This window comes from Austrofundulus limnaeus, unplaced genomic scaffold (genome assembly GCF_001266775.1).
Source record: "Austrofundulus limnaeus strain Quisiro unplaced genomic scaffold, Austrofundulus_limnaeus-1.0 Scaffold124, whole genome shotgun sequence".
Lineage (NCBI taxonomy): Eukaryota > Metazoa > Chordata > Actinopteri > Cyprinodontiformes > Rivulidae > Austrofundulus > Austrofundulus limnaeus.
Window position 1 is genome coordinate 1,167,547 of NW_013952526.1, and position 15,912 is coordinate 1,183,458.

At 38.5% G+C, this 15,912-nt stretch overlaps 1 protein-coding gene across 1 annotated transcript in view; it reads left to right on the top strand.

Moving 5' to 3' along the window:
* cdh8 (cadherin 8) overlaps window positions 1-15,912 on the top strand; it is a gene marked incomplete at its 5' end in the record, with an annotated part of 125,765 nt that overhangs the window by 48,068 nt on the left and 61,785 nt on the right. The window contains 1 exon segment of the mRNA XM_014015191.1: window positions 1,963-2,257. Within this exon segment, the coding sequence (XP_013870645.1) occupies window positions 1,963-2,257 (295 nt within the window).

Consider the following 15,912-nt stretch of genomic DNA (forward strand, 5'->3'; position numbering starts at 1 on the left):
ACATGTTTCTATCTGCTTCCCAAACAGAACGATACATTCTGACAGCAGTTGTGTAGAAATATATCTGTATATTTATTAATATAGCTGCAATTTTGACATTATTTCGACAAATTATTCCGCATAATAGTATCTTATTTTGAAAATACGGACGTTGTGCTCGTGTCTTTTCCTGTTGGTGTGACGTAATCTTTAAAAATTGACTCCAGCGCTGCTCCGGCATCCGTCAAAAATAGAATCTGTTCTAATTTTGCCAGATCGCCATCCGCTCATCGCCGCCCTGCGCAGCCAGTGTAAACACTCTCATTGATTAGAATGGCTGCGTATTTGCTGCGGAGGTCGGACCGGAGCGGAGCGGAGACGTAACGCAAGTAATGTAAATTAGGGGTTACTGGTAAATGTTTGAATGGACATGTCTGCCATTACCATATCAATGAGTATGTATATATACTACGCTTTTATCTTTTTAAGAAATCCTGATAAAAAACATTGTCATTGAGAGAAGATTACACCAAAGAAGCAACACATTAAAATCAAAGAAAAAATATGACAGACTGTCATTAATTTGAGCTCATTTAGTGTTTCTCAGTGTGCAGGATGTTGCAAGGCATTTGTGTTAATGAGCTACATCATTCATGTGAAATGATGGCACAATTAGGAAAACAAAAGTGCAAGGTGTGACAATTTAAGTGAATGTGCTTTGTCAGTGTCTTCAAACAACACCTCMGAGACAGTGAATGCATAAAAGCCGGCTCAAAAGAACATTGCGGGGGGCTTAGGGGTCGAGTTTTTCACCAGCACATTTCTGCCTAGCTATTCTGTACCCTAACTACACTCCCACAAAAAAATAAAAAATAAAAAAATAAAAAAATAAAATAAATAAATAAAAAATCCCCTGCTTAAACACTGTGGCAAGAAATGAATTTAAGGCTGCTAATTCAGATGTTTTGATTCATGCTCGGTGTGTGCATGGCTGTGCTCCTCTTAGGAAAAATAAAGTCTGAAAGACGAGGTCTGGCAGCTGCACCCCGGCAGCATGAAACCTTGCAGGATTTGTAAATGTTGTCTCTCCCCTTCCCTCCAAGAGTCACTCACCTCAGGGATCAAGAGGCTTATATGAAAGGTGACTTACAGCAGAGCAAGTGCTCTGTCTATTGATGTGAATAACATCAACCTTCTTGGCACTGGTTGGAACAAAACCCACTTTTCTCTGATCTTTTTTTCCCCTTCCCTACCTTGTAAATGCATTTTTTTAATCGACCCAGCGAAGGATTTTCCYTGCGCTTCTGTCCACGGATGTTTGAACAGCCTTACCTAGCACTGTCAGACTCATTAGTTATACCAGCCTGTGCAGCGAGTGGGCTCTAACTACTCAGCTTAGCCTGTGATGCAGCTTTAGTGAACTAACGAAACTGTAATTACAAAAATAATGAGGAACATGCTGCGTCATCTACTGACTTTAGGGCTAGCTGTTTGAGAGAATGAAGCATACAGTTTCTTTTCCAATTTTTTATTGATTTTTGATTCCCCCCACCCCCACCCCCCCACTTTCCCACACTTATGAAACATGCATTCAGAGCACATGCAGCTTCTTTGTTCTGCRAATTTAAAACTTCAGGGAAAAAATATGCTGCATTTGAGGTGTTTATATGATGCATTTGTGATGTATAACAAGGAACTATGTAGGCTGTGTTCCATTTCCTGTGCTAGTWATAAACTTATTGTCCCCAGCGGGCCTCATTTAGCCAAGTGCGGGCAATGTTGAGCCACGTTTAGTATCTGCCTTCACTACTTTCAGCAGAAGGCAGCAGCAAAAACACATTATAGCCATGTCGAACACTTATCTGCATTTGCATGATGAGATCTTTGTAAAACAGCTGAGTAAATCAACAAGTATTCATTTAAATATGCATTTGCAAAGTCGAAATACTTAATATTTTGTCTTGTCTCTTATTTTTGTTTCAGCTACACACAGACTTGGACGTTGGCAACAAGAACATCAAATACGTTCTTGCAGGTGAGGGAGCAGGCACCATTTTTGCAATCAATGAGTTAACGGGGGACATCCACGCCATGAAGAGGCTGGACCGTGAGGAGAAAGCTGAGTACACGCTAACAGCACAGGTCGTTAACGCCGACACGGACGAGCCTTTGGAGCCACCGTCGGAGTTCATCATTAAAGTTCAGGACATAAACGACAATTCACCACAGTTCGTTGAAGGCCCGTACCGAGCATCAGTTCCAGAAATGTCTGCTGTTGGTAAGTCACAGTTGACAGACCTCATTCCTTCCCTCCGCCGCACACAGCAGCCTAATCAGTGGTGTGAGAGATCCAAGACGGCTGATGTACTAATGACCTATCGCAAAACAATAATGTGTAAATCAGGACAAGAGGAAATGAGTGTGCCTGTTTACACGTGTGCCTGCAATGAGCATCTTAGCAAATGAAAATATAAGAACAATGAATCAAATCAATTCTTAGACRGAGCTACAACTAGTGACTATGTCAGCACTCACACATTATTTTTCATTCATAGTCAAAACAAAGAATAGCATGATTAAATGTATAGTGTTTTAAAATAAGAATTGAATAAAAGCAATCATGACCCACAGAGAGTTTGTGTGCACACTATCAGTTTGTCACTTGGTGAAAAAAAAAAGTCAGTAAGCTGAACAATTCAGATGAGTGTTGTTGCATTGCAGTATAGAATGACTTCTTCATTTTATTTTTTTTTTGTTTGATTTGTAATTAAATATCAGATGGCTTTTAAGTTTACATTCCACTTTGCGGTTGTCTCCCTTAATCAAACAAAGTCTCATTTGCTCAGTTTGTGAAAGGATTTACATTTTTTCTCTTTTATTTAGCACTTTTCATTGCTATTGTGCCAAGTTTCTAAAAGAAAGATTGCCTTTTTGATGTGATGTACGATCATGGCCTTCACACCGGAGTCTGCATTACTATGTAATTTGGTTACATTAAAAAACAATTGTAAATAACAAATAGCAGTGCTATGACTGTAAGAGCCCCTATATTCTTAGAACATGGCTGCATGGCTGCAAATACGTAAAACTTCAAGTGCAAAAGCAAACCGGATGCAACAATGCTTTTAGTCATCCCAAAATTATTTACTTTCTATTTTTTGTCCTCAAGAACATGCTGTACTTCAATCCTGGCGTAATTACCTCTGCAACATCAGGAAGCAAGTATGTTCTAAAAGATCAGTGYTACACTATTATCTCGAGTATCACGTCTACTATAGGGTGTTTCCATGATTTTGTTATGGTCACAGCTAGACTGCTGTTGAGGTCCATCCCTCTTGACCAAGCTACGTGGGTGCATATGTGTAACATGTCATTGATAAACTGCAATCACCATTAAAATGCTCTTCCTCAGTATGTTGATACATTACCACCACAACAACAAACCACCAAAACCTTGTTACAGAAGTTTTGTGCATGTTCAAAACCGCTTTGAACTTTTCATGCTCTATGTTTCCTACTTAACAGAGAGCTCACAGCTTTCCCACTCAAAGGACTTGCCAAGACCCTGCAAAGAGCAGATTGTTTTTTTTTTTTTTACATTTTAGAAGTGAGCTTTAGTAAAATTACCCATTTTAGTACTACCAAAATGAGGCGGTTATCACTGGTAGCTGAAAATAAAATAAACACAGCCAATAGAAAGCAGCATTAAACTACAATCATTTTTATTGAGGAGATGCCATAATTGACACTGACTGCTACAAACTGCCCTTCTTAATGTGCCCCACCAACACACAAACCACCCCTGCTCTACCAACCCTTTGTAGCCCTCTTCACAGACACAAAATCCACACACACAGACTCACACAAAGTAGACAAGCCACTCCAAGGGCTTTCCTCAATATTGTATGCTAATGAATTCAGATKTTCTCATTCTTAATTTAGTTATGCTTTGACTTGCCCCTTTGTAATAACTCACAGGTCATAAAGAATTGGCAGAAGCCTGTCAGTCGACRATTTCCCTCTTTTTTTAACTTCTAGACAAACTCACCGCTGACCCCAGATCAGCAGGAGTCTTGTAAAAATGTTTCCATCAGTAGCAGGAAAGAGATCAGAGTGTGTCTTTATGCCGTTTTGACATTGGTGGAGCTCAGTGAGAATGTGGAGGTCTGTTGCCGGGCGGTAAGCGCTTGTTATTGTGTTTCCTCATCGAGCTGCCTCTTGTTACCTGTCATGGAGCTGACATAACATGCAAGGGCAGATGGTGTTAGGTGTGTAATGGAATCTGTTTGGTAAATCCCATCTGTAAGACACTGCCTTTTTTTAGAAGCAACAGTGATTTAGCTCAACTACTCATGATGCCTGTAGCTGATTCTTATTAGCTACTGCAGCAGTGGAAGCAAAAAAGGAACAAAAAGATGTCRTAAAAGTACCCATGTAAACATTGAGTAACAGCAAACTCTTTTTGTCTGAACTATGTTACGTGATCCCCACTGCTCCCTCCTTTGGATTTCAGCTGAACAGTTCTCCAAGGGTTTTGTCGGTGCAGTGCAGGGACAACCACAGAGACTGTGAAGAGAGCAAAGTTGTATTTGACAGCACTCTGTCATTTGCCAATGGGAATAACGCATCAGAAATGGAAATCGGCACCTCTTTGTTGATTGTTGTTCCCTTTTGTCACTACTGATTAATTAAACATTCACTGATGCTCAGTTGTTTGCTTTGAAAGGCTTTTTTTTTTTCCTTCAGAAGCGACTTTTCCTCTGCTTAAGTTTTCATGTGCCCCAGCATTATGGGAAAATGCTCCGGACAAACAAACAAAAAGTTGTTCATCTCTCTCATGTCATATTCATAAATCATCAATTTTGTTCCAGTGGTATTTCGTGTTTATCACGCTAGAATGAGAATGTGTGTGAGACTCAGTGGATTACTAGGAGTGTGTGTTGAGCGGAGGATAACTAATAAAGTCCACAGGAAAGGGAGCTGGAAAAAATTGGCGTTGGCGAAGTCGGCTGCATATGAGCAAATCTCTTTGAAAAACTGGGAAATATTCAAATGTAATTATGGCATGTGGAAAATATACTGCACTATGTCTGCTAGGGTACTGATGCATCTAAGCTTGTCATGAATCCACCTGCATCAGACAATCAAAAATCTAATCCAGACCGTAACTGTCTGCTTCTTCCTGTCGATGTTATCCACTTAGAGCGCTTGTCRGTTCTTCTCCAGACTTCATCAATGTCTTAGCAGCTCTGCGCTTATCAAGAGTGTATCCATTTGGTATCAGTGAGACCGGGGACAAATATCAACACCAACCTTTTATCTGCCAAGGACTACGGCAAGATAGAAACCCCCCATATTGAATGTCACCATCCACCAAAGGAAGCTTTTCCCACTGCCGGATGAGATATGTGACATGAGGCCACTGAGGTTGCCACGTTTCCTGTGTGCAGAGGAGCAGAGAGGTTAATGGGAAATGAAGGAGAAAGACCTTTTGTTCTTGCTTTAAAAGGGCTAGTCGGATAAGACGTGTGGCTTTCTGTGACTTTTCTCTGACTTTCACTCCCCTAAATGACTGAAAGTGAAGGTGACTATCGTTGTTTAGTGGATTTTCTATCTAAGTACAGTGGAACAATGACAGGAAGTGAAGAGCAAAGGTGGGGGGAAMATACTAGTCAGAGTGGAGTTCGATCTGATTAGTGTAAGCAACCAGGGTAAGTCTGTTATCAGGACGGATTTGGTGATGGGGTGTCTTATGAACGTGCTTTTTTTCTATGATGTGTTTTTAACAAAGTCACCAAAATRATATCATTTTACAGCTAAGAGAATATTTAAATATGTTTAATGCCTGACAGTGCAAGGCAGAGCATTAAAGAAGACTTGTGAATTATATCAGCCTGACGTATGTGCAGGTAAATGGATTTTAACTCCTGTGCAAAAGGTTAGTAAATGTATAGAAATTTATAAAAAAAAATTAATAATACATAAATGTAATAACATAGGAGTATTGCTTGCTAACAGCTTTCGCAAGACTCTTTTAAATTTGAAGCCTTGCTAAATGTAACCACAATAATTAGCTGTGTAGACAATATATATGTTCTTTTTTTTCTAGTAGTTCAGTAGTCCAATTGGGAATCAGTTTTTGGTAAGTGATTAATTTATCCCGATAAGTATTTGGAGAGTTACATGTTACATAGTTTGCTTTAAAGAGGCAATATCATGTGAAATTAACTTTTTTGAGTTTTATATCATGTTATAATGTTATCCTCTCATCAAAACCATTCCAGTCTTGCTTTGACTCGTTCATGCATACTTGAGAAAYCCTGTAGTRTTCTGAGGCAGCCAGGCAGGGGAGCAAAAGCAACCGGTTGGGCCTAGAACTGCCTTTTGGGATCAGCTTCCTCATCACAGAGCACACACACCAGAGGCGATTGCTCTAAGACTGCAAGGGAAGCTCAGTTTCCCCTATAATGTCCAAAAACTAAGTGATCAAATACATATTGTTGTGTGTACATGTCAATGACTAAATATRCACTACAACACGTTCAACTTTTGTTTAGAATCAGCTTCGTCTCACTGGTAACAATGCAGCTTTCCTCYCCCTCATTCCCGCAGCTTCACAGTGCTTTAAACAGCGTCCACAGAGTTCAATAGCAAAGGAAAGTGTGCAGCGAAATGAGACGAGTCATTGGATAAATGCTGGGCTTTGTCCCGCCCAGCGGACGCTCAGCATCTCTAGGGGTCTATGGGGCAGTGGGCCGGTCCGGACGCTCAGCCTCTGCATGATGATTGGATGATTTGTCTGAGGCTGAATCCCTTTTTGATTGGCAGCAAAATGAGCAAATCAGCAATATTTTTGGTGTAAACATCCATAGGAGCATTTTTAAATTTCATTATATTCTGAGTTGAACCAGAGAATTTCCTAATCCTCTTAGGTGCATTTTGTTTGTTAAAAAACAACTAGTGACAAATCAAGCTTCTATTTCTGGTGTTTTTTTTATTTTTATTTTTTGTAGCTGCTTGTGTTTGGAGATTGACTTCTTTCACTCTTTCTGATTTCTATCACAGTTTTTGACCAGCGGGTGCTGCTGAGCCCCTCCACCATCACAAAGCACTAATTTTCTTGGAAAGGAACGGAGGGTAGAATGTACATATAAATAAACCAACACATTTTATGATGTAGGCTGAAATTGAGCTTCCCCTCCTTGAAAGACCAGCATCTGCCACTGACCCCCCACCCCCACCCCCGCTGAAATGGACTGGACAGAAGCGGTAGGAGGTTCTTAAAGAGATAGAGGCCAATTCCAAGGTGTTTAGAAGCAAATWCGATGAGAAGTCAAGTTTATTTTCTATTTAAACATATAAACAACATTTTAATAACAACTGAAGGTGGCATAGTTACTTTTCTTATGATATATAATTTTAACATATGCCTGAGAAACACATAATATTGCCTCTTTAAATAACTCTATGTTCCTTTGAACAAAAATACAATTGGAAAGAAGTAAACAGACACACATATTAACATAAAATCAACACAAAATAAGTGAATATCACATTGAATGCCAATCTTATATCCATTTGAAAGGCTGGGAGGTTTGATGATTAAACGGCACAAAACTTTCTAGAACAGTGGTTCTCAAACTTGCCAGGTCCCACCATTTGCAACAGGCATTTAAAACCATAACACACGCTTATGAGCTYATATTATTTAGTGATATAAATCCCTAACCTCTAACCCTGGTTGAAAGGTGCAGTTAAGATATGATGGTTGTATGAATTTGTTGAAAACTGCACCATGTGGAATTGGCTTTTTTTTCCTCCCCAACATGAGCTTAATGTAAATTTCAGATAACTTATATTTAATGTCCTTAATGTTTTGCACATTTTGTTGCAAGCAAGTCCAGTWGCAACTTTACTGGTGCTGCTGTACCAACACATTGCATAAACATTATCCACTACAGTTGTTTTTTTCTTGAGATATTCTRATCTGCACATTTGTTTTAAGGAGTTTTCATTTGAAGCCAGGGTCCTAATTCACTTAAACCACTCATTATTTTTGTCTATTTCCTCTTTTTTTAGTTTTGCATCACAATAATGAAGTGAAGTGATGATGATTAATTAGCCTGTTTATTAACTATGAAATGGTTGATATCAAAACTTCAAGAGGGATCATGAATGCCACCAATTATACTTGTATTACAGAGACCTAGAATCTTGTCTCAGTTGGACCAAGTGTTGCAGTTCTTACTTGCTGCTTGTTTTGGTGAGACCATTAAAGGCTTGCTTAGATTTAGAAATGTGTATTACCACATTGTTGGTTTTAGGTTTGGTTGGCATTGTAAAACAATAAATAAACTACATGGCTAGGGTTAGGGAAAAGTCAGACTTTTTTTTTTCTCTTGGCTCAGATTGCGAGTTCCACCTCTGCAAAACAAAAGTAACTGAAATGCACTCAAACAGGCAAAGCGAACACACACACAAAAATAAAATAAAAACTAGTACGTAGAAAAAGTACTGGAAACAACCAACATCTTGAACTGAGATTTATTATACTGAAAACCATGGTCCATGAAAACAAACAAAACAAACAAACAGCAAAAAAGCACAGTTAACATCGTACAGCTCAAACCTATTTTTTTTCATACATTGATATAAGACCATTTAAGTGGGTCTTGTATCAACAAGTTTTGCCATGCACAGCAATGATTTGGCCTCTATAGAGGAACTTTCTTTTGGGACACCTGTCTGCCYCTGCGTCTCTCCTTCCTTTTCATTTACCTCTAAATGTGCTCTGACAAACAGAACTGCTGTCGATGGTCCGTGCTGAGATTTTGTCATTGAGCTACCAGAAAGTTAGATCCAGACATGTAAACAAACCAGTATACTTGGTTGAATATGCAGTGATCAGGTCAGCTGGCAAACTGCCCCAGATGGAAGTCCTTGCAGTTATAAAACAGCACTTACAGGAAGTTAATTTCTGGTACAGTCTGGTGGGACTTTCTATTTCCAGCCAATTGCTTGCACACATATATTAGTCCTCTACAACCTTTTCTCTAGAAATGTTGCTGCAATTTCTAACTGTTGTTTATAACTGTTATAACTGTTGTTTATAACTTCCTATTCACTTGTTTGATAATTATTTTTATGACACTTCCACTAGTTTTCCGAGCCTTTCTTTATACTTGCTCAGTTAAATGTAAATGCCACGAAAACAGTTTTCTTACGTTTTCACGCCTTTGTGTTTAATGCATTGATTTGTACTTTTTTATTCATTACTGTTGCTGAGTGGCTTAGCATAATTCTGTGGAAAAACCTTCGCTGCTATTATAAATCCACATCACACATGCTAATTTGGCCTTTTATTTGGTATAAAAATATTAATTAGCATAGCTTTAATCTTACACAAAGATTTTCAGGTTATCAAGCTGATTTTTGTTGCGTGTGTTTTATAAATCTAAGGTTTGTGCGATTTGCTCTGCTCCTAATCCCCCGRCAAATAAAAGAACCCAGTTTATCATGTCTTTTCATCATAGCTGAATATTGTTTGCTATCTCTCCATGTCTTGTATTCTTAGCTGTATAAATGTATTCATTTTTTTTTTKTTATGATTTAGTGTCCCTGCAATTTAAGCAAGGTTATTGCTTGTGGGTGCAAACCTGGCCATGATATTAATGTGATTCTTTTTACACTGATTGCACAGATCTCACAGGATTAGTAGATCCTGTTTTCCCATTAATGGGGTCTTCGACTTTAAGGCCAGTACAAGCTGACAAATTCCCTTGTATATTTGTCGACCATATGCTGGAATTATGAGGCTCTGCCACCGTCTGCAGCTAACAAGCGGGTTGTGATGTAGATGGAAATTACAAAGTCTGCTTGAAGTGATGCTTCAGGTAATTAGAAGGAGGTYGCTAGACCCTCCTCCCCGTGTTAACGGGGGGTGTGAATGACAATAATTGCTACACTGTGAAATAAACTTGCTGAAAGTTGTTTTGCTGCATGGAACTCGTGCGAGAGATACCCCAGGAGTGTTGAGCTGTGAGTGCGCTTCATTATCGTGGCGATTAATATGCAGGCTAGTAGACAGATGGCCCGTCTCCCACTCGCATGGGCCGCGCTCTCTGAAACCGCAGCAAAATGAATACCTGCACAGAAGCACGGATCCTCGCCAAATGTGTCACGATCCGCTAAATTAGAGCGAAGACATAAAACTGAAGTGACATTAATAGATTACCTGGAGTTGATTTGCATTTTCAGAGTTATTATGGGTGTGGGTAACAGGACTAACAGGCGCGGCCGTCTACAGAGGCTTTTAATGATGTTTCTGATTACCTTCTCATCACCAGCGGCGGCTGGGAAAATAAGTAAAGGCTTGTCATCACACATTTGGACAATGAATGAGCAGACTTGATGAACGGATGGGATATGGATGTATGGAAAGATGCAGACCTTTATCAGAACTGATCGTCTCCAACTTCCAACTCATGTTTGGCTGAAATCAGAGAATTTAATATACAAACTTTTATACTGTATATGTATACACAGATATGTTATTATAATTGTATCGTCTGTCTGTCTGTCTGTCTGTCTGTCTGTCTGTCTGTCTGTCTATCTGTCTGTCTGCACATCTGTTTGTGCGTGTGTGTGTGTGTGTGTGTGTTTTATCACACGTTGTAGTCAGTCAGATCGATTGAGGGAAACTGAGATATTTTCAGACCATCTCATGCTCCACATAGACCAGATATTCTATAAATAAAAACATACTTTCCTTGATTTTCACAGGAATACTCTTGTTCTCTCCTGATCTCATTGTACATCTCAAACATGCATTGGCTCTTGGAAACTCTGAGTCTGTATGTACTAAAAGCAGCCTAACTTGTGTATTTTTTTTCTTTTTTGGGTCACAGCAACCCACATGTAAAAGAGGAACATTTATAGTGCATCTTTTATCTACCATTTCTCTGCTGAGCTTAAAGCTGAAAGAGCTAAGAGAGTGTGTATATGGTGTTTGTGCATCTYTCTTCTCTGATCCTCAACTCTGGTCTGCAGCTCGGCAGATGGGCTGGGTGGCAGGGGGCCCCTGGCCCTTTAACACAGTGGGCAGCTGGGCCAGTGCTGGGCTGGAGCACATCTGATGAGCAGGCTCCCAGGCTGGGGAGGGACAAGACAGACCGGGGCTGTAATTATGGTAGTGGGTGGCTCTGAGTCTGGGCAGGGGTGAGCAGGGTCAGAGCAGTGAACCTGGCCAAGGTTCCCTCTCCCTGAGGCCTGTCTAACTGCCAGAGCCTGCWCTCCAGTCTGCCATTTGCTGAGGCCGAGCTAAATGGGGATCGGACAGGCCTCGGAGGCAGAGAGGATTTAACTGACATGCTGGAGTTTCTCTGTAAATAACCAACAACTCCCATCTATCTCACCTCATTTGGCAACAGCATCTGTTTTTGTGTTGATGTGCCCATTTCTCTGTGTGTGGAGTGTACGCACATCCTTGTTTTTAGTCACCTCTGTCTGCAGCTTTGGTACWTGTCACCTGCCATTTAGCCGTTTGCTCTCTTCCATGAACTCTTATTTATCGTTTTTGACTCTGTTAAAGTAATTGTTAGGTTATTTGAACATCAGCTTCTGCATGAGTCATATAAAGCTAACACACACTGTGGTCAGRAATTAAAAATAGATAAAAAGGAAAAAAGAAACATGCATAGGTACAGCTGTTCAATATCACACAAATGTGCGTTACTAATTCATCAAAGATTATTTATTGTCCAGTGTAGTTTTAAATTATGCATGTAACATCATCAGTCATTGAATCAGAGTAATGTGAGCCCCTCACAGCCCCCTAGGTATTTTTATTTCATTTTATTTTTTTCTTGGTTGTACATGCAAACTAATGTATGCATTTGTCTATTTTTCTGTGCTAGCATAATACTGCTGTGCAGATGTAAAGATTTTTGTTGTTCGGGTGTCATTTGTCCCCCTCTTCTGTGTAGCCTGCAGAGCCGCACTCTTTATAACTCACCCCCCCCCCACTACACACACACACACACCTTCAAGCTTACTCTCCCTGCCACACCTATGTTTTTACTGTATGACTCCCTCCCTTTCGATCTCTTCTGCTAAGCTAATGCTCTCTCATTCGCTCTTCCCTTGCGGGAGAACAAAAAGTAGCTGGCTTCTAGGTAATGAAGCCCTTCAGTGTGATCTGCATAAGATTGCCTCTCTCGCTGCCACGGCTGCCTTGCCCCAATGAATAGCAAAATACTCTCAATGAGACCGAGGACAAAAAGGTGCCTTCTTCTTAGCCATAGCATCCTTTTTTCAAACAAAGTTGCCTTTTTGTTATTTCTGTTTTTTTTTCCTATCATTTCTTTGTGCTATGCCTAATAGGTTAAAAAACATAGAAAACACAGGAAGAATTAAAGTTTGTAGAATGGAAGGCAAATGAGCGGGTATGCATGCGCTCTGTGTTTGCAATAATGAAGAGAACAACCAAGGTTGTCACAAATGCCACCTTTTGTGTTGTTGGCGAGCCAATGTTATTAAATGAATGTCATGCAGCAGGGTCATCAGTAGCACAATGAGGCATGGGGAAAAATCATATGTTAAAAAAGTTAAAAATGTAGTTTGAACAAATACAGATTTTTAAATATTTATAAACCTGTAGTGGCAAAAATAATAATGACTTAAAAGAAACGGTCATATTTCTGTTTTTTCCTACCCTTAAAGATTTTTACAGCTTCTTTTTGTTGTTTTTGCATCTTTGAGGCATGCATTTCGATCTCATTTTTCGCTGTCATACTGTCACAAAGTGCCGATCATTGCATCAAGGTCAGTTAATCAATCTGAGAGCGGAAACAAGGACAGGGCATCATCACTTTTGCAGGAGAAGASCTGATACACACTAATGATTTCCAGACAGGCTACAGCTAGTCAAGAAAATAACTCAGTAAATTTATGTCAAATGGAATAATACAAGCTAGTATTATTGTAAGATCGGAGGTTGATCAAAAGATCGTTTTTTTATGTTATCATACCCACAAGAAATCTCTCTCTGTTTTTCATTTGTTTTTCAAGATAAAATGTAATAAGACAGCTTTGTTTCCCACAGTAAAAAAAAAATAAATAAAAGGATCGTTTTTTTCAACTACTAAATGTTTACTGGACTAATGATTAATTGATGAGAGCGCTGTTTGTGAGACTAAAAGGCTAATTAATCAGTAACAAAAATGAGTTGCAGTGATACTTGTAAAATGGACATTCACACCTCTAAATTTAAACTGGCAAACTTTTGCATAGCAATTAATGGCTGTTTCCCCCCCCTCCAATCAGACATGATACATGTAACACTACACATTTCATCAATCTGTTAAAGTGACAGTGTTCAGCTCCTCAGACATTGCTTACTTAATGAATCTCCCTCATGGTTTCGTTCACACATCCTGTACCTGTGAAAGTGTCAAAAAGCGCTGCAGTCTGCACATGATATTTGCCACAGATTTGGTTACCGTCAGATGAAATAAAACCTCTGCATGTCTGAGCAAAAGAACAAGCTTGTATTCATGGAAAGAGTATTTTTTGTACGGTGAGGGTAATGTTTTTGTCCTGACAAAAGGAAAAGCGGCTGAGCAGCAGCCACATAACATTGTGCTACAGATAAGATGGAACAGTTTGGTCAGAATGCATCTTCTTATCCTAAAATAATATTTTTATAACTATAACTATAACTATGAATCTCATAATGCATCTCACTACTCTGTAAACATTAGGCATTTTGATGTTTTTTTTTTCTATAAGTAACAATACGTTGTATGCTAATTTTCATCTTGACATGTTGTGGCTKCAAGCATACCGATGGCATCCTTTAAATAAAATAGATTGATTTGATTGAATAGACTCTATTCCTCACCTGTTAAATAAACTACAACTGTCAAAAATGTCACCTTTTGTAAGAATAAATTGATGTTTTATTTATTTTTCTTGTAAGCTGAAACTGCAGAGTGATGATAAATGTGAGGTAGAACTTGTTGGCACATTATGAATGCACGAGCCTTTAATCAATCTTTAATGGACCTGACCTGTTTTATGTAATATGTTGTGTTTGGTTGTTGTGTGCAAAACCTTTAACAGGTTTGTTATAAAGCTTGCAACAAGCAGAGTTGCCCCCTAGCTCTATGACTTTGTGACCCTCAGAGCAACAGCAGCATAGACAGAAGCAAAACCCTGATAGCCATGCTATGAAACTATTGCATACAGGCGCACAGTATTAAACAGCATAATTGACCTTTCATATAAAACTGCATGCAATATAAGTGAAATATTCTATTTTTACATATGGATGGAAGGAAATAACTAAAATAATAAAATAAAGAAATTTGAATTCAACAGTAATGGGTAAATGGTTGAACTGTGTAAATGAGAGAAAAAGCATGAAGCAATGTAAAGATGACCTCATTCACCCATCAACACAGTACAGCTACTGTAGATCAGCAGCTTATACTCACTTCCTAGTTGTCACATTTAAACACTTGGTCATGTCGGGTACACCACTCTCATCAGTAATTAACAACATGAGAATGAAGAAGAGGAGCCCATTCTCATATTAAAATATATAAAAGATGCTACAACCTTGACCTGTAACCCTAAACATAACCTCTATTGACCTTAAACATCCAACCTTTGATCTTACTACCTAAACCTAAACACTGGCCCTAAACTTAAAATGTGTATATTACTGATGAGAGGAGTTAGTTAGTTAGTTAGTTAGTTAGTTAGTTAGTTAGTTAGTTAGTTAGTTAGTTAGTTAGTTAGTTAGTTAGTTAGTTAGTTAGTTAGCTAGCAGGTACCAGACGTATCAATAATTGATGCAAAGGAAGCCTGACGAAGCGTTCATATATGATGACTGGGGAGTGATAACCTGTTGATATTTTAGTCAGAAAGGAATTTATATTTTTACTTCTACTTCATCAAAACTGTGATTTATATACAATATAATGATATATTTTGTGTTTTATTTATTTATTTATTTATTTATTTATTTATTTATTATTTATTTATTTATTTGTTTATAGTTTTGTTTTTTGAGTACTAAGTTCAAGTTGATTTAAACAGACTTGATAGTAAATGTTTGGTGCAGGTCATCTTATCTTTCAGCCAAATCTTATGCCCAATTTTTAATCACCTCTTGATGTTTTGCAACATTTGGTTATGGTATGTCCATTATTTTGCACCCACTTGTTTACCATACTCATATTTGCATGTTCAAATGATCCTTCATGGACTTTTGCATGAAGAAGTGTGAGCTCTATCAATCCTACACTATATCAACATATTTTAATCAATTTCTTTAGTAGATATAATACATTTTATGACACAATGATGTTGTTTTTCTTTTAGCTTCTCCCTTCTGCAAGGGTTGCCACATAAAACAAGTTTGTATAAAATATATGTTTTTTATTTTTATTTTTTTTTAACACAGGATGCTCTTTCTGATGCAGCCTGGGCTCAAACCTGCACCCGCATAATTACATGATTGCAGCACTGACCACCAAGCTGCTGCAGTGCTTCCTTAAAACGATGAGAAGCAAGATATTTTCCCGTTCATTAAATCCTATCCTTTAGGGTGGATGAAACCTTTCAATCACGGTACATAAAATTTATGTGTGAGCCACAATTTCTCAGCTTTGATGTTGTTATGAAGCAGACACTGCTTGTATGAGGTACAGAGAAAGCCTGAACCCAGTCTATTTGTTTGTTTAACAAGCAAAGATGTCATTACCATAATATTTTGAGAGAYTAAAATAATTTGAATTTTAATATGGGAAATTCTCTACAGTGCTATTAAAAACTGTAAGTGACAAAGGGTACTGAAAACTGGCCCAGTACTTGGCCTTAAATGTTTATTCACACAAAAATAAAATTTATTCCATCACAGCATTGTGG